We start from the raw sequence: 27,609 nt of genomic DNA on the forward strand, positions 1-27,609 counted from the left end.
GCGATAAATGCAGGCGTTTATTAAAAGCATCCCTAGTTTATTCTGTAAATTAGGATTTTACATTGGCTCAAGGGACTGACACAGTGACATATTGGCCACTGAATAAGGAACCTAATAAAGCAGATCGGTGATTGGGTGATTTGGCTCATAAGGTACCTGGCCTTTTTCTTAAAACAATAAAGCTAAAAGTTAGTACGTATTGATTAGCGGTTCATCAAAATGCCGCCTCTTGCTCACTTATTGTAAATTGCAATACAATTGGCAGAACAGTAAAAAATACAGGTTTCCCACTTGTTAAGAAATTGTTCAAATACACGGATGGGTCCCAAGGTTTTGAATCCAGAGGCTGTACTGACTTGCATAGGGCTCCCATCATAGAACTGAGAAAAAACATTGTGTTCTCACTGTTTTCTCCCGGTGTCTCCCTGCGTTTTCTAATGGACAGTCATTTAAACAAAGTCATGGCTAACTACTGTGCATTCACAGTCACTCAATGATGGTGTCACCCACAAACCACTTTGATTCTCAATGTAGGAGAGACAAGTTATAATGTTGTATGTAATATTTCAACGTCTTGCCGGCCACAGTGTCTGCAGGTATTTGCGCTTACCATGCACTACACCACCTGATTTCACTATTATTTTACCTGCTTGGTTCAGATAAACTAATTTGTGAAATCAGGTGGTGTAGCACTTAGTTGAAGCAAATGCCTGCAGAAACTGCGGACCGCAGGATGTGGAGTTGAGTAGTGCTAAAATGTATACAATGCATTTTTTATCTGTTGAATTTATCAAAATAATGATAATATGCTGCCATGTTCTATGATAATATGCATTTAACTGGATATAAGTGAGAGTCTTGTTCTGCAGAAACAGAATATAAGCTACAGGGCTGTAGCATGTTGTCAAAGATCTGCGCTGATACTTTGATGGAGAGCAGGCTAAAAACATCGTTTATTTGTTATTACTTTCCTTAGTTTTTTGCACAGGGAGGGACTCGACAGGGGATGTAGGATTGGCGTATACAGTAGACCCTTGATTACAGCCTTGGAGTCACAGTCGCGGGAAGTTGAGACGATGCGGCTTGTATCGTGATCCTCATCCTCCTGGGCCGCAGAGCGACGGGGCCGTTGCGGTCCCCATAGCAACATGGGTGATTGGAATAAATAGGGTACAATTGGCTCCGAAATTTGGAGAAAATAGGGAAAAATCTGAAACAAAATCCCCCCCCAAAAAAAAGAATCCATTCGGCCCAGTTGCCAACGTTAAAGGAGCGTGGTCAGTTGAGCTTTTTTGGATTAAATGCTTAAATTATCTGTGGACATTACCACTTTCTCGAGTCTCGCGGGGTTGGGTGAAGACAATAAAGGAAACTGATCTGAATCCACACTTTATCCTTCACAAGTTCCCGGCCAGAAACAAAAAATATAATTGTATTCTGGTCGCTTTTACCGTTATATCCCTGTCCAGCTTTGCAAGCGAATACCAACCCCTGCTGAAACAAATAGCATAGTATTTGCCTTTGATGTATGATTACTTGGTATTTATTAACATATACAAGTGGATATAAAAAAAACCTGTGTCTACACGTGTTTGATAAATCCAGCGGGATTTGTTAGTTTGGCTCCGATCACACATACATTTGCACACGTTAGTCCAATTAGCCTCAAGTTAGCATTGTGTTTTCAATGGACAGTTCATCATCGAAATTTAGAATTCGAATTCAAATGTAGTCATGCAATTATAAAAAGCATGCATGCTTCTGAATTACAGACATAATGACTGGTCTTATCACCGTTGGATTTAAATTGAGTTATTTTTGCGCACCGTAGCGATACCAAAATCAGTTGGCAGAGCTGGTGAGCTCGTTGTCATTGTAGTAGACGTGTTAAATGGCACTGTGATTGGTTTCAAAACGAGTAAGATATCGAGGTTCAAAATGTGCCGTTTTGAATGGAAGTGCCTACCAACATAAACATGAGTGCTATAATAAAATTGACATTCTTGGTTAATTCTGTTGTGAACAATAATAATGAAAACCAGGGTTGTCATTTGGTGCAAATAGTAACCAGACACCACACTCTTTTGGAACTGGATTAAAAAACATACAATATTTCAATTCATTAGTCTACCAAATGTGATGACATTCAAATACTTAAGCATGCCATAAACCTGTCTTCATATTATTCTTTTGAACATGAGTCAAACATGTTACAATTCAATTGGTTAAACTAATTTAGTTACTTTTGCATGTAAAACCATTGTTGTCCACTTGGGGAAATTTTTTTAATAAATTGAGCGGTAATTCCATATACTGGCCCATAAGTTTCCCCAGTTTACAACACCTTTTTATGCAAGCAAATTAGATAGTGGAGATAAAGTAGACTGCGTAGATAAAATGAGACAAAAGTATGCGTGAGTCTCAAGCCACAAGCCAGGGTCATGCAACTCAGACTCAAATGGGACATGCCACACACTCCACCCCAAGCATGCATCGAATCCGCACTTTACATCACCGAAGACAGGATGCAAAATTGGGGAAAAAAAGTGCTCGATTTGCATGAGAAGCACACTTAACTAAAATGATCTCAAGCCAGGATTTGGCCCAAAGTGTGTCCTCTGACTCGTGCCTTTGCAAGCACAAATTGCCATTTGGAACTGGTGTTGACATCATGCTCCCTTGGAGAAGACATGCTCATTTGTGCTTCCTGAAATTGACACTTGCCATGAGTGTTTCAATGGGGAATGTACAAAAAAGGACGGCATTAATAAAAAAATTACAATAATCCTGCTGTGCCATTCATAAAATGACCTTGTTGCTAAACAATATGGCAAATTGAACAAAAATGACACCTATTTTCATGGGCTTTTGCAAAAAGCTTTTGGCTAGTCATTTTATGTTTTTTTATTTTACTATCCCCACATCATAGAATTCTTCCTCAAATAATACCAAGAACCCTAAGGGTTATTCTTACAGCAATTGGCATATCTGGGTCTATACATTTAGATCAGTTTGTTTGCATCAGGCACCAGGACACAGAACTTGTTCCTGAGAACAATAATATTCCAACTGCCAGCTCGCAGGGAATTCCTCAACAGCTGAAAAACCTGTATTAGCTTTCATAAAAATTTATTTTTAAAGGGGCACAGTAAAATAAAAGGGAAGAAATGTCCCTTGTTGAAAGATTTTTGGCTTAGCATTGCTGTACATTTTTTTACAGCAATCACACTGGAGAAAACTGGAGACAAGCTTCCAAGGCTGCACTAGCATTGTCCAGAGCACCTTGCAGTGTCCAAACCACCCCATGGTAAATTATGCAAAATGAAACTATTCCAGCAAAGAAAAAAATAGAACCTCAAATAGAACATTTTCATTAAGTTTAAGAATGTATTATTTTTATTGTTTTTGGTTACTTTTGTCAAAATAAAGAGCTTGTAAGCAGAACGCTTTTTGGCCTTTGAAAGTTGCAAAGCAATGCACTTTTATTCCTTTTGGCTTGTTCCAAAGATACTGAAGTCATGTGACTCAAAGATGCTTATCTTTATTAGTGACTTTGGAGTATGTTCCTTAGACTTAGACCAAACAAGAAAATTCACTTAGAATATTGAAAACTTCCAGCGATTTATTGTTTTTCCGTGAACTGAACCAGAAGTCCAACCTGATGCCACAAAACTGAACAGAATGGAGTACTGTGGAAAATACCATAACATTTTGGGTGTACACATTTCTTAAGCTCATCTCTCCCATGTGCCTCAATCTGTGGAATGCCAAACCAACGTCTCAGAGAAAGACTGGGTCTCAACTGGGGTTTGGGAGAAAGAAAAGGCCACTGCTCATTGAGACGTTAAAATGCAAGCTTGTTAAAAAGTGTTTATGCGTTTTTTTTGTTTGTTTGTTTACCATCAATAATATTTTCAAGAAATACTTTGCACTGACACCACTCAACGGAACACAGGCCTGGTTGCATTAAAACCTTTGCTTCTTCCAAATGTACTTAAATGAGGTCTTCCTTTTTTTTCTTTCTTGATATACATCTTTGGGACATACTCAGTAGACTAGGAAGTGAATTGTTGCAAGAGATGCAGCCAACTGTCTCCCAGTAGTATCGAGCTATGATACCAGTGGACTGTCTTGGGTGTCAGTCTCCCCCCGCCCTTTACAAAGTCTCCCTCCCTCCCTCCCACCCACTCTCCTGTGCTAGTTCATAACATATTTTTCTTTTCCGAAGTTCAGTCAGAGTTGCATTGCATGTTACGGTGAAGCTGAACATTTTGTATCTGTCCGAATGCTTGGGTGTGGCCAGGTCTTGTCCAATCGCTCCCTCCTCCTCCCCTCCGTCGGCCATTTTGTTTTGCAGGTTGCTAGTCCTCGGTCTTAGCCTCCATCTCCTCTGCGTCGTCGTCCCCGTCCACCTCGGCGTTCTCGCGCTCCAGTCGCTCCAGCTGCCGAGCCAGCTCCGTCTCGTCTGTGTCCGTCACCACCTTAGGCTGTGGGGGGGTGGAGAACAAACAAAAAGAACAAAAAAAGAACATTGAGCCCAACAATCATGTTTGAAATATCTCATTCTCTTTTTCTAATTTTATTTTGTTTCTAACACATATACAGGTGCATCTCAAAATTTGAATATCACAGAAAAGTTCATTTTTTTCGGGGTTTTTTTTTTCTTTCAAAAGTGAAACTTTCATATATTCTAGATTCATTACACAAAGTTAAATATTTAAAGCCTTTTTTTGTTTTAATCTTGATGATTATGGCTTACAACATCAGTTACAGCTCAAAAGTCCAGTGTCTCAAAATATTAGAACATTACATAAGACCAATCAAAAAAAGGATTTATAATACTTTTCAGAAGGTCAACATTTCTGTATGTTCATTTATGCACTCAATACTTGGTCGGGGCTCAAATTACTGCATCAATGTGGCATGGCATGGAGGCAATCAGCCTGTGGCACTGCTGAGGTGTTATGGAAGCCCAAGTTGCTTTGATAGCGGCCATCAGCTCGTCTGTATTGTTGTGTCTGGTGTCTCATCTTCCTCTTGACAATACCCCATTGATTTTCTATGGGGTTCAGGTCAGGCGAGTTGGCTGGCCAATGAAGCACAGTAATACCGTGGTCAGAAAACCAGTTACTAGTAGTTTTGGCACTGTGGGCAGGTGCCAAGTCCTGCTGGAAAATAAATCAGCATCTCCATAAGGCTTCTCTCAGCAGACGGCAGCATGAAGTGCTCTAAAATCTCCTGGTAGATGGCTGCGTTGACTCTGGACTTGATATAACACAGTGGACCAACACCTACAGATGACATGGCACCCCAAACCATCACTGACTGTGGATACTTCACACTGGTCTACAAGCAACTTGGATTCTCTGCCTCTCCACTCTTCCTCCAGGCTCTGGGACCACTCCTTGTGAAGCTCCGCCAAGTTCTTCAATTAGCTTTGCTTCCAGTCAACTTCCATGAATATGCTTTGATACAGCACTCCCAGCCAGCCATTTCAGCAATGACCTTCTGTGGCTTACTCTCCTTGTGGAGGGTGTCAATGAGCGTCTTCTGGACAACTGTCAAGTCAGCAGTCTTCCCCATGATTGTCCGACCAAGTATTGAGTGCACAAATGAACATATTTTTCAGAAGGTCGACATTTCTATATTCTAAATCCTTTTTTGATTGGTTTTATGTAATATTCTAATATTTTGAGATGCTGGAATTTAGTTTTTCATGAGCTGTAAGCCGTAATCATCAAGATTAAAACAAAAAAAGGCTTTATATTAGTATTTTACTTTCTGTGTAATGAATCTAGAATATATGAAAGTTTCACTTTTTGAATTAAATTCGGGAAAAAAATAACATTTCCACGATATTCACATTTTTTGAGATGCACCTGTACACAAGGGGGCGACTAGTTCAGGAGGTAAGAGCAGTCAGAGAGTTGCCGGTTTGATCCTGCCCTAGGTGTGTCGAAGTGTCCCTGAGCAAGACGCCTAACCCCCAACAGCTAGCTAGGTTGAAACTCAAGGATATGAGCATGAGAGGAATCGATTAAATGATTGTAACCCCCCTCTCCCAACTCCGCCTGCCCAGACTCACCTCCATCTGAATGTTGAAAACGCCCCTCTTCTCCTCAATCTTTTCCTTGATGGCAGCCATGGCTTGGTTGAGCACAGAGAGGCCCTCTGTACGCTCCAGGGTGGTGGTGGTCATTACGTAGCGTGGTGGCGCGATTAGGTTTATCTATAATATGATATGACACTACTTTATTACAGGAAAAACAGCAGTACACAACATTATATTGTGCAAGAATTCATGTTTAATAAAATGAGGCGGGGTGCTGCAGGTGTCTGACTGACCAGCAGGGGTTGTTAGAGTGAGATCACAGGGTCATCCTGGCTAACTGAAACCCTCTCTTCCTGGGCAATGCGAGCACCAAATGTGCGTCAATCTACAGGCCTGCCAGCCACATTCAGCACTGGCACAGGCTGGATCGAATACCAGACCGTGGGGCCCACATGCACTGGAACATTCAGGATTAGCTGCCCAGCTATCTATCTATCTATCTATCATTTCATAATTATATTTTAAAAGGAATGTGTATTCGCTGAGGGACCAGACTTCACTGTCACTGACCTTGATGGGCATGGCCTCAGTGGAACAGCCGAGCCCTGCTCGCAAGGCTTCCTTGACAGCATCGATGCCCTCATAGCCGTAACAAGCCACCTCGATGTCTGAGGAGAAGGGAACAAGGGAAAGTATCCAAAGAGTTGAGAAAGAATCGATGACTTCAATACAACAGCCAAACTTTTTTTTTTCTTTCTTAAAACAAGAGTATTGCAACTTCAATGAGCCGCCCTTTTTTTTTTTTTTACCTCCTTTGAGATTAGCACAGCTGTACCACACCATTGAGTTCAATTTACAGCCTGAGGTTAATGTTTCACAGAGCCTACTGCCACACCACAGGTGTGACATCACGTGAAATCAATGAATATAGCAATGCAACACGTTTACTGCAGGGGTTGATGGGAGATGTAGTGCTCTAGTCTTCAGGTGATCTGACTGCTAAAACGGTCAGTCTCTCCTTTTATCCAGTCAATTCAGACACAGGACTGTAATAACTGAATATGGAACTGTACCTCCTGCAAATACCAAATGCACATATACTGTAGGTACAATATAGTTTGTGTCTGTTACTTAAATTTAATAACTCTCCATATTCTCACAAATGAGGATTTGAGGCACTGATTTCCAAATACTGGGTGACAAGCTATTTCTGATCATATTGACCAGACATTATTGATAAATGACAATTAAACAAACTCATAATCATGTTTGAGATATCATTCTACATTTTCTTTTGTTTTCAACAAATAAAAAATACTTGCCACCAAATGAGGTCAGTTCAAATTTAAAAACAACAGCTAGCTTCAGTTGAAATTCAAGGATATGAACATGAATAGACTTAATGATTGCAACTGCTTCAATATTAAATTACATTACAGGCATTAAGCAGACACTCTTACCAGAGCAACGTACAATTTATACGATAGATTTTGTGGCCACATTTCTCAAGTTAATGTTGGCTACTACCAAACAGTATAGTAAGCCATCTAGCTCACTGGCAAATTCACATTTAATGTGGCCAGTTAATGAGCTCTTCCCTACTTACAAACTCTGTGGGTTGCAGTTTTTCCATTTACATCTACAGATATCATTTTTGGATGTTTAATTTTAAGCAACAGCAAGGGCAGGGATCGCCAACTCTGGCTCTCGAATCGAAACCCAGTCCTAGTTTACCTATCTCCCTGGTAATTAGCGCTATTGATTGGCCAGACCGTCTTCACACCAGAATCACAGGTAAAGGGAGGGCAGAAAAGCAGCAGTTCTCTACTCTTGAGGGCCGTAAGTTGCTGATCCCTGGTACGGGGAGTGCACTGTGACGTGGAGGGTGTTCACACCTGCTCGGATTTTCACTGCCTGTGGGGTGAGCCGTCTGTTAATGTTGTCAATGAGGACATTCCTCTCCTCCTCTGTAAGGTCCAGCCCATCCAGGATGGATGGATCCCTGCAGTGAAATGACAGATTGGTGAATTCCAAAGATCCACGAAACCAGGTAAAGCAACCAAGTAACCATTTTAAAATAATCACATTCTGATAATAGGAAAGGTCAAAAGCAGAATTGTAGTCCCTCTGAATAATAATAATTACATTACGGGAGAGGGCTGTTCTGAACTGAAAGCATTATATTATATAGCAGCATACAATATCAGAAACTGTCATTCATCAAATTAAATTATACAATCACTTAATCAATCATTCCCTCCTGGCTAAACAGTGACCCCTCCCTCCACAACAGTCCTGAGACAGGGTGGTCAGTCACCGCACTTACGACACGGCCTGCTTGAAGACGTCATAGGCTCCATATCCAGGCCGCTTGTACTTCTCATCAAACACCCAGGCAGTGCGCTGGAACAGGCTCTCCAGCTGCTCGTCCTTGCTGTACTCCAGAACCTCTGCCACATGTCGGAGGATACTGTAAACCTGTTGCACACAAGCACACAGGCTGAGAGCTATGAAGACCCATACCTCAGCTGAGCATGACACTGCATATTTGTGTTACTATAGAGAATATATTAGCATTTAGCCTATTTATGAACCGCCCAGACATATCGTTGGCACACAAAAAAAAAAAAAACCTTTACGGCCGTTTATATATTCACAACCTCATAGCACACAGCCCTTTCACACTAAAGTCTGAGATATTAGGCATTGCTCACGGTTTTGGATTTGGTGAATTTGTCTTCGCACTTAATGGCCTCTTCAGGTGAAACTCTCCTCTTTGATAAATCAATGTACCCTAAAGAGAAATGACACACAACAAAGGTAAACAATCCTGTAAAAAAACACACCAAACATACAGAAGCCAGAAGCAGCACTAGTTCTCTCACCCTTCTCCTTGTCAACTCTGATGACCACTACGCACTCATTGCGCCCGATTCGGATGAGTTTGTTGATGGAGCGGATACGTCGACGTGACAATTCGCTCAAAAGGATCATGCCTTCGATATTATTGTATTCGAGGAGGCTTACGTAGGCGCCCATCTCCGCTATGGATCGCACGTTCACCATCACCACATCCTCCACCTCAGGGAATTTGTGCTGGTAGAATCTACAACTGAGTCCCGGCATCCTACACAAGCATCACAGAAACAGACAGAGACCAGGATCATAAACAGTTCAGGGTGACAGATGTGCACGTACTGTAACGTTATATTGATTAAAGTGGGTGAATATACGCCTAAACCAATTTTGGATCTAATAATAATTTTAATAACTAATTGAAATTAACTTTATCTTTGTGTATTTGTTTGTGCAACCTAATCTTCTCTAACGTAGGAGCATTTGAGTGGCAATAAAAATAGGTAACTAAGTAGCTAGCAAATTCAGTAATTGAACGATTTCCAGGTAATTAGCCAACGGATAGCAACTAATTTACCCGGTTACACTTCACACGATTGTTCATTGACACAGCCGCAAAATGTTAAGTTACCACAAGAGCTCATACTCCTACTTTTATTCACAGATTTAGCTAATATTATAAAGTTTACAAAAAAGAATATACGAATCACCTCCGCAAAATAACTTTACACTATGACACCCAGCTAGCTAATTGCAGACATTTAGCCAATTCGCCGATAATTGCTTTAGGAAAAAAGAGAGGGGGAGAGCTGGGACATGGTCGCAATTATTTAGAAACACTAGCTAGCTGATCAACAATCCGTTAGCTACACTTGCTTATGAGATTGTTACCCAGCAGAGCTAACATGACGCTTTACTTTAGCCACAGTAGCTGGATACTGACTGGTGTGGCAGCTAGTTCGCTAAATTTGATAAGCTAGCTAGCTAGAACGCGAGTAACTTTGTGGATGTAACCGACTTGTCAGTAAGCCAGATCAACCTCATGCCAGGGCATGTGAAGAAAGCATGCTTCCTCACAGTTCATGTCGCCTATTTATCGCTGGTTTGTAATGGGGCAGCGCCTGACAAGCTAGTTGGCCAACTAGCCAGCAGGCTGCCATTCATTTCTTTTCAATCCAGATGGGAAGCTAGCAAGCTAATTTACTCACGTAGGAAACTCACCTTTATCTCTAGATTGTAATACGTAGATCTATATCCGATTTTCAAAATTCAGAAATATACGCCTTCGAATGATTTTGTTCTTGCGTTTAAAAACAGGAAACGAAATAACTCCCTTCGGTTGTTTCACTCGCACATGAAAAAGGCCCGAGTTTCTCAGCAGTCAATTTCATCAGCATGCACGGCCGCCGAGGTAAATCTGACCCGGAACAGGAAATAGATTTGTCCAAGCGGAAAGGGACAGGATTCTGAAAGTTAACCAGATAGGTCACTTTCAAAATTCTGTATCATTGAACATTTTGAGTATGACAGGATAGTAGGCTGTATTATTATAACTATATATTCGTCGAGTAATGTGCACATTTTGGGCGAAAATTAGGCTAAGACTAAGATTTAAAGATGGACCGGTCACACAAAGCACAAATAAGCTCACAAATTAGGCTTCGGTATTTTATGTGACAAGAAAACCCAAAGACAATTTTACAACACATCATCTGATTTGGGTGAAGTTAATCCCACTTCTATCCCACCCTTCAATACACCATTTGAGTTCACAAACTGTATATCATATACCCTCTTGGATTAAATACATGAAATGTGGCTCACTTCTTATTAAAATGTTATCCTAGATGTGTTTGAATGGAATATCTTAATGTACACCTCCTTGTATATGGTTTGGTTTCCTGACTGTGAATGCCTATAGAAAGGGGGGTATACTGTAGGATTTGCTTCTGTTTCTCATGTGTATAGCATTTGGAACAATTCCACAGCTGCTTCTTTACCACCCTGCAACACATTGCGCCTTCCCAAGGGAAGTCACTTTTGAGCAATGAGAAATTAGGTTTCCGAGGTTTCCAATAGGTGCCTCTTCCCTGCATTTTATGAATGGATATAAGAAAATACTACTGGTATGCCACATCATCATATCGAATCAACAGTGTGCACTACCTAGATATAATTTGGGCTAAAAGGTGAACGTTACGCTGTAGATATTTGGCATACCTACTCTGGAGAGAGCAGGCCGTATTAGCATCAATGTAACGCAGATATAGCAGGACATCTCAATCCAATCTCTTTGTTACAAAGGGCATGTGGCAACATTTAGTCGCCCCAATTTAGATGGCGACATCTAGTGGAAACTACATGAAGGGTGTAATTTCTATGATTGCCATTCAAGCTGTATTTCTATGATTGCCAGACAGGACGCCAGTGGTCATAAACTATATATTTCAAAATATAATATGGGCATAAACTATATTTAGCAACAGGACAGGACCTTTGTAGAAAGGTTACAAACGAACCGGTAACGAGTTAATCAATCAAATCTTCAGCATGCTAAACGACTATCAAAGAGCTAAATCGCTGGCGACACGAGGACAAATATTTTTTGGTTAAAAGCTACAGTATGGTTAATGCACCGTTAAGGGTAGAGAATCGCTAAAACTAAAATTGCAACTTTCATGCATGTCACCCATCACAGCAGGTTCGACCTTTCACCCCTTCTCAGTCACATGACGCCTCAGCTGACTGGGTCAGGATCACTGGAATTTGTTGAATGACATCTACTTGCGAGTTAGCTATTTACCATTGACGGATATAGGGAAGAGTATCGGCGATCTACTGAAAACGTATAGTTATACTACAGATCTAACGAGAGGAGTGTACAACGTTACTCAAGGATGTCAGGAAAAGACAGGATCGACGTGTTCCCCTCTCGAATGTGAGTAACCAGCTAGTTGGCTAGCACGCTAAATGATCGGCTAATTTAGCTTCTGTATTTTCGTTGTCCAAGTTCGTCTGCATTATTTCAGTACTCGTGGCAAGCTACCAAATACTTGCATTGTGGACGCAATATTTTTTTGACCATTGACATAACAAGTGGTTGTACTGTTTGTTCTTGGATAGGCTATAAGGCTAATGACACATCTCCACAGCATGTAAAGAAAACATTTTCGGACTATAAATAACTAGCTGGTTAATCAGTTTAATATTTTGCTATGAAGAATATTCTAACTGGAGGATTAAACCGACGCAGTGCATATTTAGTTATCAAATTAGCTTTCTGTCTCAGCTTGATATAATTTTACTTTTAAGGAACAGGAAGGGACGAACCCATAGTCATATGAGGAACAGTCAAAGTTTCCAGTGGCGATGTAGTCCATTTGCAAGACCACTCTGAATCGCATGTGATAATATTCAGCAAACTGCATTCCAAATGTGAAGCGTGCATAGCTGACAGTGGTTAGCTTTACTTCGAGTGATTAAATATATTGGTATATTGGTAATATAGGTTATTTTTCACCAAACATTACAAATAAGTTTTCCTTCACAGGGCCCAGACCATTATGAAGGCACGCTTGAAAGGTGCACAAACGGGCCGGAACCTGCTCAAAAAGAAAGCTGACGCACTGTCTATGCGCTTTCGACAGATCCTGCGAAAGATTATAGAGGTAAATAGTACTTAAGTGTCAAACATGAATACGATATTGTTCCCCTCACATCATATAACATCAGTGAAACACAAAGGTTGTCCTACTTGTGTGGAAATAATATAATTTAAATACTTTAATATATATCAAAATCCTGCATGTACAGACGTCCTTGTAGGTTCCTTCTCACAGACCTCCAGTGGGCCCCAACGGAAACCACTAGCATACAGCAGTCAAAATAGGTAGTCCATAGGTCCATCAAGCTTTTTGTGATCAGTTTAGGCTCCCTTTTTACCTTCCAAACCTGCTCATCACCCATACACAGAACATTTGAGTATCCTTATGTGTTATTCAGACCAAGACTCTGATGGGAGAGGTGATGCGGGAGGCTGCATTTTCTCTAGCTGAAGCAAAGTTTGCTGCTGGAGATTTTAGGTGAGGCTGGCATGAGACCCATTTAAACTAATAATGATTACCACCACAATAATAATAATAATAATAATAATAGTCATTATTATTATTATCATGATTATAATTAGTAGTAGTATGATTATTAGTATGATTATTATAATTTATTTGCTTAGTAGATGCCCATATCCAGAGAGTTTTTAAAAATTTTTTTTAAACATATTATTCATAGCTGGATCACATCTAGTGCACTGCAGTCCCTGCAAAAATATTTTAGCAGACAGTGGTGTTGACCAGGTGTGAAATTACATTATTTTCTCTCTTCCCAGCACTACAGTGATCCAGAATGTCAATAAAGCTCAGGTGAAAGTGCGGGCAAAGAAGGACAACGTGGCAGGTGATTGTCTCTGGCAGCCTATTTATCCTGGGACCTAGTTCACCTGAACCTGCCTCATTCACCAGTGTTCATATTGCATTGTTCTCCTCTTTAGGTGTTACCCTGCCGATTTTCGAACACTATCAAGAGGGTGGGGACAGTAAGTGTCCATCAAACTTACTACAAAGGGATTTGAAAATGGACATTCTTTGATTAATTTCACTTATTGACCTTGCTACAGTTAAGGTGTAAAAGTGCATCATATTAATCTATGGAAAACTATTTTCTTCTTCTCAGGCTATGAGCTGACTGGTCTGGCCAGAGGGGGAGAGCAGCTGGCCAAACTGAAGAGGAATTATGCCAAGGCAGTGGAGCTGCTGGTGGAGTTAGCCTCCTTGCAGGTGGGGGGAGCCAATCTTTCCTCCAGCTCAGTGTCATTATTGGAAAAACAACAATGACTCCACAGCAAAGTGACTCCACAGTACAATGGATACCTGTGTTGTAGCATATAATTCATATGTATAGCATGTATAGTATTTTTATGTGTATGCAATGCAAAATACTTTAGCTGCATTGAACTTCCATTTGTTTATTGTTCAGTGTAAAGACTTACATTTTCTTGACTGAAGTGACCATCCGGGATTACGGTGGCCACCCAGCTTCCTTTGTCAGTGTAACCCTCTGTGTTTCAGACCTCGTTTGTCACGCTGGATGAGGCTATCAAGATTACTAACCGCCGTGTGAATGCCATCGAACACGGTGAGAGCCCTATCTTGAACTATCGTGAGCGCAGACACCCTACTTTCCAGTGGCGGTCGCTGGAGTGCGTTGAGTCACGGTCATTGTGAGTGACTGAACCACTTCATCCCTGGGTGACGCCCAAGTGATCATGCATTGGCCCCAGAGTCAGTGTTCAACATCTTTAGCTATTTAGTGTTTGGCCAGTCTTGATGTCTCTTAGTTTTTGATTTCATTTCCTGGTGTTGTTGAGACTCTGCTAACTAGCGTCACTGCGGTTGGCTCCAGTATAGGTGATTCAGCCACTCCTTTCAAAGTAAGTGAATGATAACAATACGGTAAAAATACGTCAATAATCTTTTCCCATAAGATAATGTAGTCGCAAAAAATGTATTCATCTAATGTCTCCCCTATGTGTTGATTTTTCAGTTATTGTGTGACTGGGACAATATAGTAATACTTTGTGGACAAATCAGGAACAATCACTGCCAAGTCATTCTCTTAGGCACGTATATACTTCATGCCCATATTTCAAGCCATAAGGGCTTCACATTTCCCTACTGGGTAGTCTGTGGCTCCAAATTGTACAACATGGCGCCGACCTGAAGCTTTACTTCCGCAGTTTCAAAAACACTTTTCACAAGCCCATGAATAGTCAGTCGGTGACATCACAGGCACATGGTCCATATTTTTTCTACAGTCTACGCGTCTCTCACATGCCAGGATAAGACACAGCATGGGCAGTTGATTTGAACGGTGAAGCGATATTTATTTTCTCATTAGACGGTCTGTTCACTCTTTTCTATCTGTCCATGCAGTGATCATCCCTCGTATTGAGCGCACTCTGACCTATATAGTCTCTGAGCTGGATGAGAGGGAGAGAGAGGAGTTCTACAGGTCAGTTCATTCTGCCGTCCCACCATTTTTCTCACCCCAGATACTCTAGACCAGGGCTGTCAAACTCCAGTCCTGGAGGGCCGCAGTGTCTGCTGGTTTTTGGTGTGCGTCAGCATGAGAGATGAACTTTCATTGGTTAAAGAGTCCACACACTTTGTTCTCAAGGCCTTAATTGGCTGCTGATAGAAAGGAAACTACAAATACCAGCAGACACTGCAGCCCTCCAGGATTGGAGTTTGACACCCCTGCTCTATACCAACCAGATAGGTAGCTGTAATCTCAGCATTCGTAATGGCGAGAGTTGTCCTGTTCATGCATCAGAACAATATTTGTAAAAGGGATGTTAGTGCAAGTTGTCCTTTTGCACAACACTTCATGAATGTTTATAAACTCTGATATAGCACAAACCTGGAAAGCGCATACAGCAACTACCAATCTGCAGCTGGCAGGAGCTAACCATCTGGTTGGTCTCTAACAACCTGGTGTATGACCTAAACACTACTGTAACCACATCAGGGCGACACTGGCTCCGTAGGTAAGAGCAGTCGTCTGGCAGTCGGAGGGTTGCCAGTTTGATCCCGCCCTGGGTGTTTCAAAGTGTCCCTGAGCACGACACCTAACCCCCAAATGCTCCTGACGAGCTGTTTGGGGCCTTGTACGGCAGCCAATCGGCATTAGTGTGTGTATGAATGGGTGAATGAGGAGCATCAATTGTCCAGCACTTTGGACAAAGGCGCAATATAAATGCCAACCATTTACCATTCACCATATTTGAATACAAAGTTCTCATTTTTCAACTCACGTCTTCAACGTTGAAGAATGCATGCTCCTGCGTCAATGTTTTATTTCATCAGGCTGAAGAAGATCCAGGAGAAAAAGAAACTGTCCAAGAAGAGGATGGAGCTGGAGATAGCTGAACGCTTGGCCAAACTGGGCCCCATCGCGGACCCCGTCAACCTGCTGACGGAGGAAGCCGACGAAGACCTGCTGTTCGAGTGACCGGTCCACGGGTGGGGCTTGAACCCAGCCCCGGCCCTTTTCTTATTTATTACAAGCCTCTGAGGCCATTGTGTCCTTGAAGCTAAAATTGTTTTCGGGTTAATTCGTCCTGTGCTTCGTTGTCATATTTGTTCTCCCAGAAAAAGGATTTTGGTGTTGATGAACGAGTATTTTACGTGATTTTCTTTATTGCCTGTCTTTGTCATTGGTTCCATTCCTTTCAGAGACCAAATTGGAGATGGTTATGAATTCATGTGGCAATAACCTAGGAAATAACTGGAAAAGGCTACAGTATTGGCTCAGGTGGTTGGTCACAAGGTTCCACAATATCATCTCACTTCATCAATCGTTACTGCGCACTAGATTAGTTAGCTAGCCGCATACTAAACAAATCACTGCAGTCAACCAGCAGAACTGTGTTACTACGGTTACCACTAGGGGTGTTCCAGATCCAAAAAGGAGCATGTGAAATAAATTGTATGTTTTAACATTGTACATTTTACTGAAAATATGTTGGTAGCAAGGTTTACAACTGAAGGTTTACAACTACCCTGCATGTTTCTCTTTTGCAGCCTTATTGGTATTGGTCAGTCAGTGAGTCCCGTAGTACAACGTGCTGGCTTACTTTCATCTTAGTATAACATTTGGCCAGGTAAACCCTGGGGGGTTTGATGGCACTAGGCTAGTGGCAGTAAGAATTGATTGTTACTTTCAAGTGCTGCCACATCCACCCATAGAAAGGTTTCATGCCTGCTGGCTGCCTTCACTGTAGAGCTGGTCCCCTATGACCACCCAGTGGCTGAGGACCCCCCACATAAAAATTCCTAGTATTTCACATCTTTATGCAAATGTATGAACTGCATTGGCTATTTAACACACCAGTATGTAAAAGTATGTGTAAATGTTGCATTATACATATATGGTACTGTACAAGATGTAGCTACTTAGTATATAAATGTTTAATTATGAAGACCACAATATTACGAAGGAAATGTAAACTAATGTCTGTTTTAAGTCTTAAAATATGCCATTAAAAAAATATATAAAAAATACAACTTAATATTTTCTCCATTTTGCTGGGCACTGCTGTACATACCCCTCGGGGTCATCAAGGCCCCCAAAAACCCCGCCCTTTCATGAGCATTACAGTGTGATACCTGAACCATGTTCCCTGCCAGAACGCTTGTAAGGCAAATAAACTTTTATTTGCGTTAACCTCCCCCAATTGGCATGTCATTTTTCATTCACCACTATCCCCCCCAAAATGAGGCAAGCCCCGTCTCACCTATCACACGCAACGGAAAGATGTTGAGCACAGCCTGAGATGGAAATAAAAACTTTTTATTTCATTAAAAAGATTTGCCTCCAACTTTGGGGCTATAGATATCCAATTTCCTCCCCAATTTGAAATGTTATTTGCAACTGCGGTGAAGTTCCTGTGCGAATCCCACTGCATATTCGGGAGCGCAGACATCCGTGGTTCTCTGCGGAAACACATGGGATTGCCAGTCTACAGCTAAGCTCACAGAGTAGTCAGAGGAAGACCTTTCATATGCAGCTTTAACATGCAGGCCAGGGGCACTACTACCCAACTAAACCCTCCCACACCGAGGGCCATGCAATCATCAATTGCTCTACAGAACTACCGGCCATAGTAGGCAATGTTAAGGAAAGCTTTCCCTTAAGATGGAAAAAGCTCAGAACTTCTGAACTTTGGCCCTTGCATAGTCAGAGCACATGCTAGATTAAAGTAAACAAATGCTCTATCTAGCATAGTGCAGTTCATCACAGCTTAACTTACTCCCCTGTCCCCCATTTCATATCTACTTCACTGATCTTCTCAGGTGATAGGCCCTGCAACTAAAAATATAATTTAGAAGGTTCTGGAATGACCTTGATATGACCTCAAGTTTCGTGATCGACCAGAATCCCCCAATTCATATTTTTGAATCACTTTGATGGAAAAACCAGTTGGCATGCCTGGCCACTCTTTCAGCAAGTAGTGTAATTTAAAATGGCAATGTTCAAAATGAAAAGTTTTAAGCTTAATTGAAACTCACGAGACAAAATGTTTGACAAATAACAGTGGGTGAAGAAAATACTAGTCAACTTAGAGACTTGGAGAAGAACACCTCCACATGAGATGAATTTTAGCACACGCGTGCGGAATGTGCGCGGGCATAAGGAATGCACACAGGAGCACCGTGCTTGCATGTAAAAGACGTGCAGATTTTGTCAGAGGCTCCAGTAAATGGAAAACAAAAAGTGAATCTATCAACAGTTTCTAGCATTCTGGACTTTAATTCACTTGAATGATTCATACATAAAAAAGATCTTCAGAAAAAAGTGATTTTAATACAACACTTTACATTCATTAGTTCTACTTCCAGTTAACTGGCTCGTTCCTACATCACATGTTTACGGGCAAGGGGGTGTGGGGGGTGGGGGGTGGGTGGGCTTGCGGTCCATGAAGCACAGTTACGGTTCAACCATCCTCTTGAACCAGGGACCGGGAAGGTGGGATGGAGGGAGGGTGGGAAGGAAGGGAGTAAAGGAGCAGTGGGAGAACAGAATCAGAGCAAAAAAATTAAAATAAAAAATAAAACCTACTGGTGTATTCTGTGCAGACCTATTTAATACATAAAAATATATATGCAGTCTTCATACACTTTGATTATCCATAACGAATAAAAATATGGAACAGTGCTTGGCCAGACCTTCCGACGTGTGCTTTCAATGATCTAGCGGGGAAAAGGAATACTCGTTTCTATAGCAACGAAACGGCCCCGAATCTGAGCGTGGTCAAACAAACCCAGCCTTGAGTAAAGGAGTCGATATGTACACACGCCCACTTTCTCTGAAACACACACACACACACACACACGTACATAAACACACATAAATATTTCAACATATTCACAAACCGCTGCGTGTGTATGTACATGCAGTCACACACCCACACAAATAAACAAACCAAAAAAAGAAAAAATAAATTCGTGAAGCCCTTTTAGGTTAATAATATACCTACCAAGAGGGAGAGCCAGGGCAACAATTTGGTCCAGCAAATCTCTGCAACGCCAACGTCAAAAAGTGAGGCGAAAAAAAGCCTTTAATTCCATTTACAGGAGGGTGGCCAAGTTTAGCCGTGGTGAAGAACCTTGGGCCTCAGACGAACAGGGATGTTGTACATTTACAGTGGCTGGTGCTGGCCCTGTGCCGTTGATTCAGCTCTTCCATTTCCGACAATACTGCTTGTTACCCTTCTGGAGAGATTCCGAGAAGCGTGCGAATACTATGACAGAAATACAAAGACACGACGAAGAGACGATGTTGCCTCTTCGGTTAATTTTTTTTGTTTTCATCTAAACATTTAATTCTACATAATCAAGTTTTATTTTAACTAGGCTATTGCAGCACCTGACGCTACATGAAAGCGCCAGCGTCTGTGTTCTTGAGGCCGCGTGAACGCAGAATAAGGCCTCGCTCTGACAGCGGGTCTCTGAGCCGCGTGCCAGTCTGAGGTAACCGAGATTTAAGCGGTACACAGCTGCAATTCATCCCTTTTTAACATTACGGTACGACGCTGCCTGCGGTAAAATCCAGCTATGACCAGCTTGAAATCACCGGCTATCAGCAGTTTCAAAACGTAGCTTCAGCTGGTCAAACCGCGTTGAGCATAGAGCTGGTCTTAACTGGTCAGCCAGCTACCAGCTGTTTCAAAACCTAGCTTGAGCTGTTTTTATTCCCAGCAGGGTGTGTTCCTTTACTTGCTTCGCTTTCGCCATTAGTGTCGGAATAAAGAACACCGTTATACTCCGTTGGTGGGTGGAAAGTAACCTAGTAGGCTACTTCGTGCAGAAAACCGATGACGGTTTGAAAATAATTAGTGTTACTTTTCTATTCAAAATTCATATTAGTAGGCTAGTAGTGAAAGTCCAATTGTGTGGCACAATTGGAAAAAGAGAAGCCATTGTAACATCCCTTTCCGAAATAGTACAATTTCGGACCTACTCAGAACTTGAGCACGCCTCACTCGTTAGACCATCACGTGTCACACAGGGCCTGAGGTCACGGTAAAGCAAATTAGTGTGCGGCGTGATTCACTGGATATGTATTCTGTAACTTACTACAAATTTTCCTCATCAAAACTCATTTTAAAATATATATTTACAATTATAAATAGATATCAAAAAGCGGTAAAGGACAACTATTTCTATTGCTGCCACCAAGTGCTGGAAGATATAGCCTATCTGGAATGATGACAATTAAGAATAAGAGAAAGCATAATAAAACAAAAGAAAGAGAACAATTACAATAGGGTCATACCCCAGCTCCAGCCCCCTGAGAAAAGGAAAAATATTCGGGCTCCGTTCCAGCATGCACGATAACCGCACACTTAAAGAAGGCAGGCTCAGAAACAATCTGGCTGTTTTGCCAAAATATGAAGTTGAAAGCCCTTCCCTCTAGGTGATATTAACGTTATAGAGTATTTGGGGAGGAGGGGGGCAATGCTGCAGTCTTTAGCATGACTGGGGAGGGAGGGGAAAGAGCTGGAGGGCCAATCATCCTTGGCGTAGTCAGAAAAACGAAAGTTTGGGAGCTGATCATCTTCAGAGGATTCTGGAGTGAAAAGGGCTAGCGGCCCATCACCCTCAGCATCATTAGAAAGATCAGGAAGGACGCTCATCCTCAGCGTAGCCAGGAGGAGGGGACCCACTGGGGCTCCGTATCCAGCTTGTTGATCAGACGCAAGAGTTCCTGGTAGGCCTTGTCCTGGTCCGTGTTGACGATGGCGGCGTCGAAAAGGTGGCCGAAGTTCTGCTCCATCTCCCGGGCCTTCTCGATGATGTCCCTCAACTCCTCTGGCTGGAGGTAGGGAGGGAGGGGAGAACAGAGGGGTTGAGATGGGAGTTATTTGGGGAGAAATGTCTCGGATATGGGAAAACAAATGAACAGAAAGTACAGTTTCCAATGATGTCCAACCCCTGGGTCTCAGAATAAATATGCTGATCCTGGAACCTGTTGCTGCGGTCGACGTCCTAACGTCATCTATTATAAGGCAAAAGGCCAAACTGATCTCAGATCAGCACTCCTAATCTGAGATGCCTAGGAGGTTTCACTCATTTTAACGTTTTAATGTGAATTAGTTATTTGCTTGTATGGGTTTGTTGAGAACAAGGTTCACTCTTACTGAAGAAGGGCTGTTATACATGCAGGTATTTTTACCATGCCAATGCTAAAACACCAGGTTCAAATGGTCTTGAATGAAGACTATTATTAGTAGTACAGTTGCATTGGGTGATTTAGTACTGGGTCAGACCAAGAATGTGTACTGGAAGAATAAAGGGCCACTCTGGATGGGTACCCAGGGATCTGGATAGGTAGGGCTGGGGTACTGGATAGGTAGACTGGGGTACTGGGTAGGTAGACTGGGGTACTGGGTAGGTAGACTGGGGTACTGGGTAGGTAGGCTGGGGTTACTGGATAGGTAGGCTGGGGTACAGGGTAGGTAGGCTGGGGTACTGGGTAGGTAGACTGGGGTACAGGGTAGGTAGGCTGGGGTACAGGGTAGGTAGACTGGGGTACTGGGTAGGTAGACTGGGGTACTGGGTAGGTAGACTGGGGTACTGGGTAGGTAGGCTGGGGTACTGGGTAGGTAGGCTGGGGTACTGGGTAGGTAGGCTGGGGTACTGGGTAGGTAGGCTGGGGTACTGGGTAGGTAGGCTGGGGTACTGGGTAGGTTGGCTGGGGTACTGGGTAGGTAGGCTGGGGTACTGGATAGGTAGGCTGGGGTACTGGATAGGTAGACTGGGGTACTGGGTAGGTAGACTGGGGTACTGGGTAGGTAGACTGGGGTACTGGGTAGGTAGGCTGGGGTACAGGGTAGGTAGGCTGGGGTACAGGGTAGGTAGGCTGGGGTACTGGATAGGTAGACTGGGGTACTGGATAGGTAGACTGGGGTACTGGGTAGGTAGACTGGGGTACAGGGTAGGTAGACTGGGGTACTGGGTAGGTAGACTGGGGTACAGGGTAGGTAGGCTGGGGTACAGGGTAGGTAGGCTGGGGTACTGGGTGGGTAGACTGGGGTACAGGGTAGGTAGGCTGGGGTACAGGGTAGGTAGGCTGGGGTACAGGGTAGGTAGGCTGGGGTACCTTGGGGTTCTTGCCCTCCTTTGCTAGCAGAGCACGCAGGCGCTCCTGAGACGGAGGGGCGATGAAGATTATGTACGGCTTGAGGTCCGAGCTTCGCAACACCTTCAGGGACTGGAAGGGTGTAGGGAGGGAGAGAGAAGGAGACAGAGATCACACTTACAATCATTTTAATAAAGAGATATGAAATGCTTCTAGGGTGCTGATAAGACACCCAATCAGCAGCAAGGCTGTGCAGCTTCCATGTAATTAGAATTAAAAATAAAAATCACATGATCACATAAGATGTACAACCTTCCTGCTGACTGGCTGCCTTATCAACACCCAGGCCTGTTGGGGAAGCCAGGGCTAGGAAATGGGGAAGAGGAAGTAGTGAAGGATTACATGAGGAGGTAGACTGTAGTCACGCACATGAGCAAATGCCAGGGTTGTAGAGAATGTTTGCCGACCGTGTAAGTGACCCCAATCGGTTTGGGTGTAGACTAACCCATTTAATAAATGCAGGGCATTCCCAAAAACACCCAATAAAGATCTTTTTTTTTTCCTTGAGGCATTTCACATGGCCTCTGGTTGTTTCCAACCTCATCAGGTATGATTAAAGAAAAAAGATGAAATGTCACCTATACGCCCATTAGCAACAGTTATTACACGTTTAAAGACCAAGTTCCGCCACATTCTGCAGCCCTGCTTTGCATTCACCACAGATTGGATTATTATCTACGACACAAACAATTATAGAAAAAGGAGTTTTGAGAAATACAGGAACCAAAAGAAAACCAAGCACATTTGGGAAGTCCCAAGTACGCAACATTCGGTTTTTGGGAAGGATAAAAGAATAAATAAAAATAAATAAATAAATCAAGCACATTTTTACAGACATGATACTGTACTGTGATGAGAGAGCGAGACTTCAAAAGACCCAAAATTAAAACAAACTTTGCATTTTGGCATGTATAAACCAGTCAGCAGCGGACATCTCATCGTAGCTTAAACCCATTAAACCCCCATCGCTACCGATGGAAACACTGCCAGTGGAAGTGCGTGGGCTGGCATACCCTGGGGCCTCTCTCACCTGGGTGTGCAGGCAGAGCAGGCAGATCTTGCCCGTGTTGATGACCTGCCGGACCGAGTCGGTGCTGGTGCCGTACAGGTTCTTCTCGAACTCGCCCGACTCGATGAACTTCCCGGCCGCCGTGTCCCCCTCGAAGGCCTGCCGCGACACAAAGTGGTACTCCCGCCCATTCACCTCCATCTCCCGCCTGTTCCGCGTGGTGTCTGCGGGACAAAGGTCGTAGGTCGTAGGTCTGTCATGGGTCGTTCTACGACCTGCAACCTACAACATCTTGTTTCCTACCCCACCTGCCACAGTGTCAGATGGCTCTCTGGCAGGAAATGCGAAGAAAGCCAGACGGGTCAAATATTTTGTAGATCAGGGATTTTCTACATTTTCTGATCCAGGGAGCCCCAAGCTCAAAGGCATGCAAGAGACCCCCACCCCATCAGAAGGTAAAAATGTTAATATTTAAAAAATATTTTCCCAAATCTAGTGTAATTCAATATCAAGTCTAGCCACGGACCCCCTACAGCACCTTCAAGGACACCACTGAAAACCCAGACTTTGTAGCAAAATGGAGCTCACAAAGACCACACGCATGCGAAAAGAAAAACATTCCTGAACTACTTTCTGAAGAGCATTTGATAAATGAGGAGCTCTCCCAGCCCCAAACTTCAACTGTGACCCCGATCTCCCCTCCTCCTCGGCCTGCCCATGTGACTCACGTGGAACGGCGCCAGCAAATCTGTCAGGTTCACTGCTCATGAGCCTCTGTCGTAGGTTGTTCTGCCCGCAGTTAGGAGGGCCGATAAGGGCGATGGGCCGCTTGCGATTGGCCGGCTGGTGGTACAGCGCCATCTCCTCATAGGTCAGGATCTCCTCATTGTCGTAATCTGGGAGAAAGGGAGAAGGGAATTAGTTAGCCAGCAAATTTTTGGCAGGATCCACAATCGGGAGCGTTGATGGACTGCCAGGTCAATCGCTGAAGCTCTTGGAAGGAGCGACACAGGGTTTGTTTTGGGGTTTGTATTCAGTCACTGTGAGCTCTTTTTAAGTCCTTTCATTGTAAAATAAATTAAGAATTCTGCATGGAACTCTGCTTTTCCTTGAAATGGCTATCTGTGCCTCAAGAATCATTGCAGTACCACCAACGGACCATGTGTATCTGCTTTCTTGTCATATACATACGCAGTCTTTAAACTAACCTGATATGGTAGTGAAGACACATGACCTGATCACATGGGTGCTGCATCACCCTGCTGCCAACTGGCTGTCATATCAACACCCAACAGAAGGGAGTGGGGTAATGTTTTTTCCTGGAAGCTTTGACGTGGTCTCTGACGTTTGATTACTTATTGTGGTCAAAAGTATTCGATTATTATCATGACGACACTCAATGACACGTCACAGATTACAGCCTGAGAGCACATCTTTGAATGCAGTGATGATCTAGGAACCCTGGTAGACTTGAACTAATCCTGCAGCTTGTAGGATGAGGCCAACTGCATCCCAATGTTGAGACTGGTTTCTATAACACTCTTTCTGTGCATATTAGATCAGATGGAGATATCACCATTGTAAATATGTATTTGCATATAATGCCACTCCAACCGGCAGTGAGGGCCGTCCTCTGCAGTGACAGGTGACACCTTCCCTGACAACGAATGGGAACAACCGGAAAATTCCGCTTGAACACATATCAAAAGACACACACTCAGCAGATTCCTGCCCCTGTCCGCCAACTCACCTACAACCGCGCCACTGTTATGCATGTCCAACAAGCTTATCTCAGAATTGTAGCTTAGTTCAGTGTAGCCATAAATTTGCATATCCTGAACTACACCAGTAAAGGTGCAGTGGTCTAAATGAAAAAGTAAACGCAAGACACGCACGTCAACCTGGGTCAATGCCTCTGTCCTATTCAGCTGACATGCACCGAATCGCCATGTAAACAGTCCCATAAAGGGGTAGAGAAAGAGCGCGAGAGAGAAGGAAAGAAAGAAAGAAAGAAAGAAAGAGTAAAGCAAGGTGAATTGGAGTGGGATAAATATGAGACAGGCCAAGATAAAAATGAGATTAGGCAAGAGTGAGACAGGGTGAGGTAAAGATGAGAGAGGGTGAGGTAAAGGAGAGACAGAGTGAGGTAAAGATGAGAGGGTCAGGCAAGGGTGAAAATGATCACCAGGGCAAGGTGAGGTGAAACAAAGGGAAAAGGAGAAAGAGAACGAGACAGACCTCGAAAAAGAAGAGGAAGCACCAGACTCACCATCATTCTTATGGGCATTGTACAGGATCTTCTTCCTCTTCTTCTTGTTCTTCTTTGCACACCAAAGCTTTCCTGGAAAATAAAATTGTAATATAATGACAAGTGTAATATATTTACATTTTCAAGTACAAATAAGTTTCAAATAAACCCCTTGTGTGTTTGTTTGCTTGCTTGAGTCTGTGTGTGTGTGTGTGTGTGTGTGTGTGTGTGTGTGTGTGTGAGAGTGTGTGTGTGTGTGTGTGTGTGCGCGTGTGTGTGCGTGTGTGGAACGCAGAGGCTCACCTGACTTCTCAGGCTCCTTGTCCTCCTCTATCGTCGGCTTCATGGCTTCCCTCTGCTGCTGGAAGCTCTTCCCTAGAGAGGAATTAAGCGAGAGAGAGACGTTTTATGTTCATCCTTGTTCCTTGTTATTACTGCGGCTTTATGTTGTCTATTAATTATTCCCCTTTATCATTGTCGTTGTGCTTATTAGGGTTATTAGTTCTCCCATTATCCTTATGTCCAGATAGTACTCATAAGATGGACACAAGAAAAGTTGAAAGCTATCATTCATATAGTTTATATAGCTTTCACCTTTTCTTGTGTCCATCTTATGAGAATTATCTGGACATAAGGATAATGGGACAATTAATAACCTTAATAACCTTAATAATGGGACAATTAACCTTAATAAGCACAACGACAATGATAAAGGGGAATAATTAATATGGTTTAGTATATTGGTAGTTTTTAGTAGTAGTATTTAACCTTTATTTGACCAGGTAAAAAGGACTGAGAAAAGATTCTCATTTACAACACTGACCTGGCCAAGACTGCAGAGGGACACATATGCTTAGGTTTCAAATCAGATAAAATTGAATGAGTATCCTTGTAGTGTTTTCTTTCTCTTCATTTCGCCATTAGTGTAGACATACAGGGCATAAGTGAACAGTTAATGTCACCTCCCTTAAAGAGGGAAAGTACTATTATGGATTTCCAATCTTGGGGAATCTCAGATGTAAATATGAATAAATTGAACAGGTATGTAATTGGAGGCGCAAGTAAATGGGAAGCAGTCTTTAAAAAGAATGAATCGAGATCACTGGCTGACTTGCGTCCAGGGTAAGGAGCTCATAGACTACCTCTCTTTCAGAAAATGACAATAAAGAAAATGTAGATGTGGCATCAGCATGAGCTGAAGAGGTGCTATGCCCTGAGCTGGGAGATGCAGAATCAAAAATATGTCCAACCTTCACAAAGTGTTGATTGAAAAGCTCAGCCATATGAATTTCATGCAATTTAAGGGTAGTTGGCAGGTGGGGAGAGGAGACTTTATTGATTTATTTGATTTTACGGTTTGCCAAAACTTTCTAGGGTTGGATGCAAACTTTAGCTTGAAGTGCTCACTTTGAGCACTTCTAATGGCCATAGTGCACTGATTTCTGATCTGGCCGAAGATCAGCCAATCAGACGGACGTTTGGATGGCCGTGCTCTGTGCCAGGCTCTGTTCTACCTGTGAAATTATCAGGGTTAGGTTAGGTGAGAACCAGGCACTGTATCTATTCTTGATCCTTATTTTTTATGTATGTTTATTGATAACTGATGAGGGATTCTTTAAAAAAGGACCAGGCATCTCCTATATGCGGTATCAGATAAATTCTGTCCCCTGTGCACAGAAAATTGATGGGCTTGATCACGGAGATATGCCTGCTCTACAAAGTGTTTCATGGAGGGTCTGAAAATTATAACGGGTGGTTGTTTTACAGAAAGAGAAGTGCGAATGCAGCCTATGGCACATTTAAATTAAATAGCCAAAAAATCAATTAACCAGACTAAAGGATTGCCCTAATGAAAATAATTAAGCTTAAAAGTTGGCATGAAATCCGGAAAGTGACACTGCCCTCCTTGCCACAGCATTAATCTCTTACTAAATCCCATCCCACTCTTGTGTTTAATCCTGCAAGGATCAGCCCAAAATGGCTGCCGAGCATGAAGCAAGTGGGTGCTGCACATTGGCCAGAGGCACCTGCCAATCAAAGTAAAAACCCAATCTCTGGTAAATTGTTGTAGTTTTTTTGTTGTTGTTTTTAATTGTCCTAGTGTTATGGGTTATGCGCTTAAGGTTACAAGATAAGTGAGAGAAAAATAGGCTGCTTGGATTCCTTTTCAAGCATAAATTAGATATG

The 27,609-nt window shown here is 42.7% G+C and overlaps 3 protein-coding genes across 4 annotated transcripts in view; 1 reads left to right on the plus strand and 2 right to left on the minus strand.

Annotated features, from left to right (window-relative positions):
• Positions 1-4,186: 4,186 nt before the first annotated feature.
• Positions 4,187-10,339, minus strand: eif2s1a (eukaryotic translation initiation factor 2, subunit 1 alpha a). Its single transcript, XM_061246199.1, has 8 exons — positions 10,130-10,339; positions 8,938-9,179; positions 8,767-8,846; positions 8,379-8,530; positions 7,948-8,054; positions 6,623-6,720; positions 6,086-6,229; positions 4,187-4,487 (listed from the first exon to the last, which is right to left on the minus strand). The coding sequence occupies exons 2-8, from the start codon at positions 9,176-9,178 to the stop codon at positions 4,362-4,364; spliced, it is 948 nt and encodes a 315-aa protein (XP_061102183.1). The 5' UTR covers position 9,179; positions 10,130-10,339; the 3' UTR covers positions 4,187-4,361.
• Positions 10,340-11,522: 1,183 nt separating this feature from the next.
• On the plus strand, positions 11,523-17,193 carry atp6v1d (ATPase H+ transporting V1 subunit D). The gene is made up of 9 exons (XM_061243181.1): positions 11,523-11,846; positions 12,459-12,576; positions 12,911-12,990; positions 13,293-13,360; positions 13,455-13,499; positions 13,637-13,740; positions 14,032-14,098; positions 14,896-14,974; positions 15,829-17,193. The coding sequence occupies exons 1-9, from the start codon at positions 11,806-11,808 to the stop codon at positions 15,971-15,973; spliced, it is 747 nt and encodes a 248-aa protein (XP_061099165.1). The 5' UTR covers positions 11,523-11,805; the 3' UTR covers positions 15,974-17,193.
• Positions 17,194-18,335: 1,142 nt separating this feature from the next.
• pals1a (protein associated with LIN7 1, MAGUK p55 family member a) overlaps positions 18,336-27,609 on the minus strand; it is a 35,834-nt gene continuing 26,560 nt past the window's right edge. Inside the window, exons 9-15 of one of the 2 annotated variants that reach the window (XM_061240281.1) lie at positions 25,726-25,797; positions 25,444-25,515; positions 23,903-24,070; positions 23,196-23,398; positions 22,418-22,471; positions 22,127-22,237; positions 18,336-20,839 (exon numbers count right to left, since the gene is read on the minus strand). In XM_061240281.1, coding sequence (XP_061096265.1) covers positions 20,663-20,839; positions 22,127-22,237; positions 22,418-22,471; positions 23,196-23,398; positions 23,903-24,070; positions 25,444-25,515; positions 25,726-25,797 — 857 coding nt within the window. In that variant the 3' untranslated portion in view covers positions 18,336-20,662. The remainder of the gene's footprint in view (positions 20,840-22,126; positions 22,238-22,417; positions 22,472-23,195; positions 23,399-23,902; positions 24,071-25,443; positions 25,516-25,725; positions 25,798-27,609) is intronic. The other variant, XM_061240290.1, reaches the window with a different exon arrangement.

This window comes from Conger conger, chromosome 1 (genome assembly GCF_963514075.1).
Source record: "Conger conger chromosome 1, fConCon1.1, whole genome shotgun sequence".
Classification (NCBI taxonomy): Eukaryota; Metazoa; Chordata; class Actinopteri; order Anguilliformes; family Congridae; genus Conger; species Conger conger.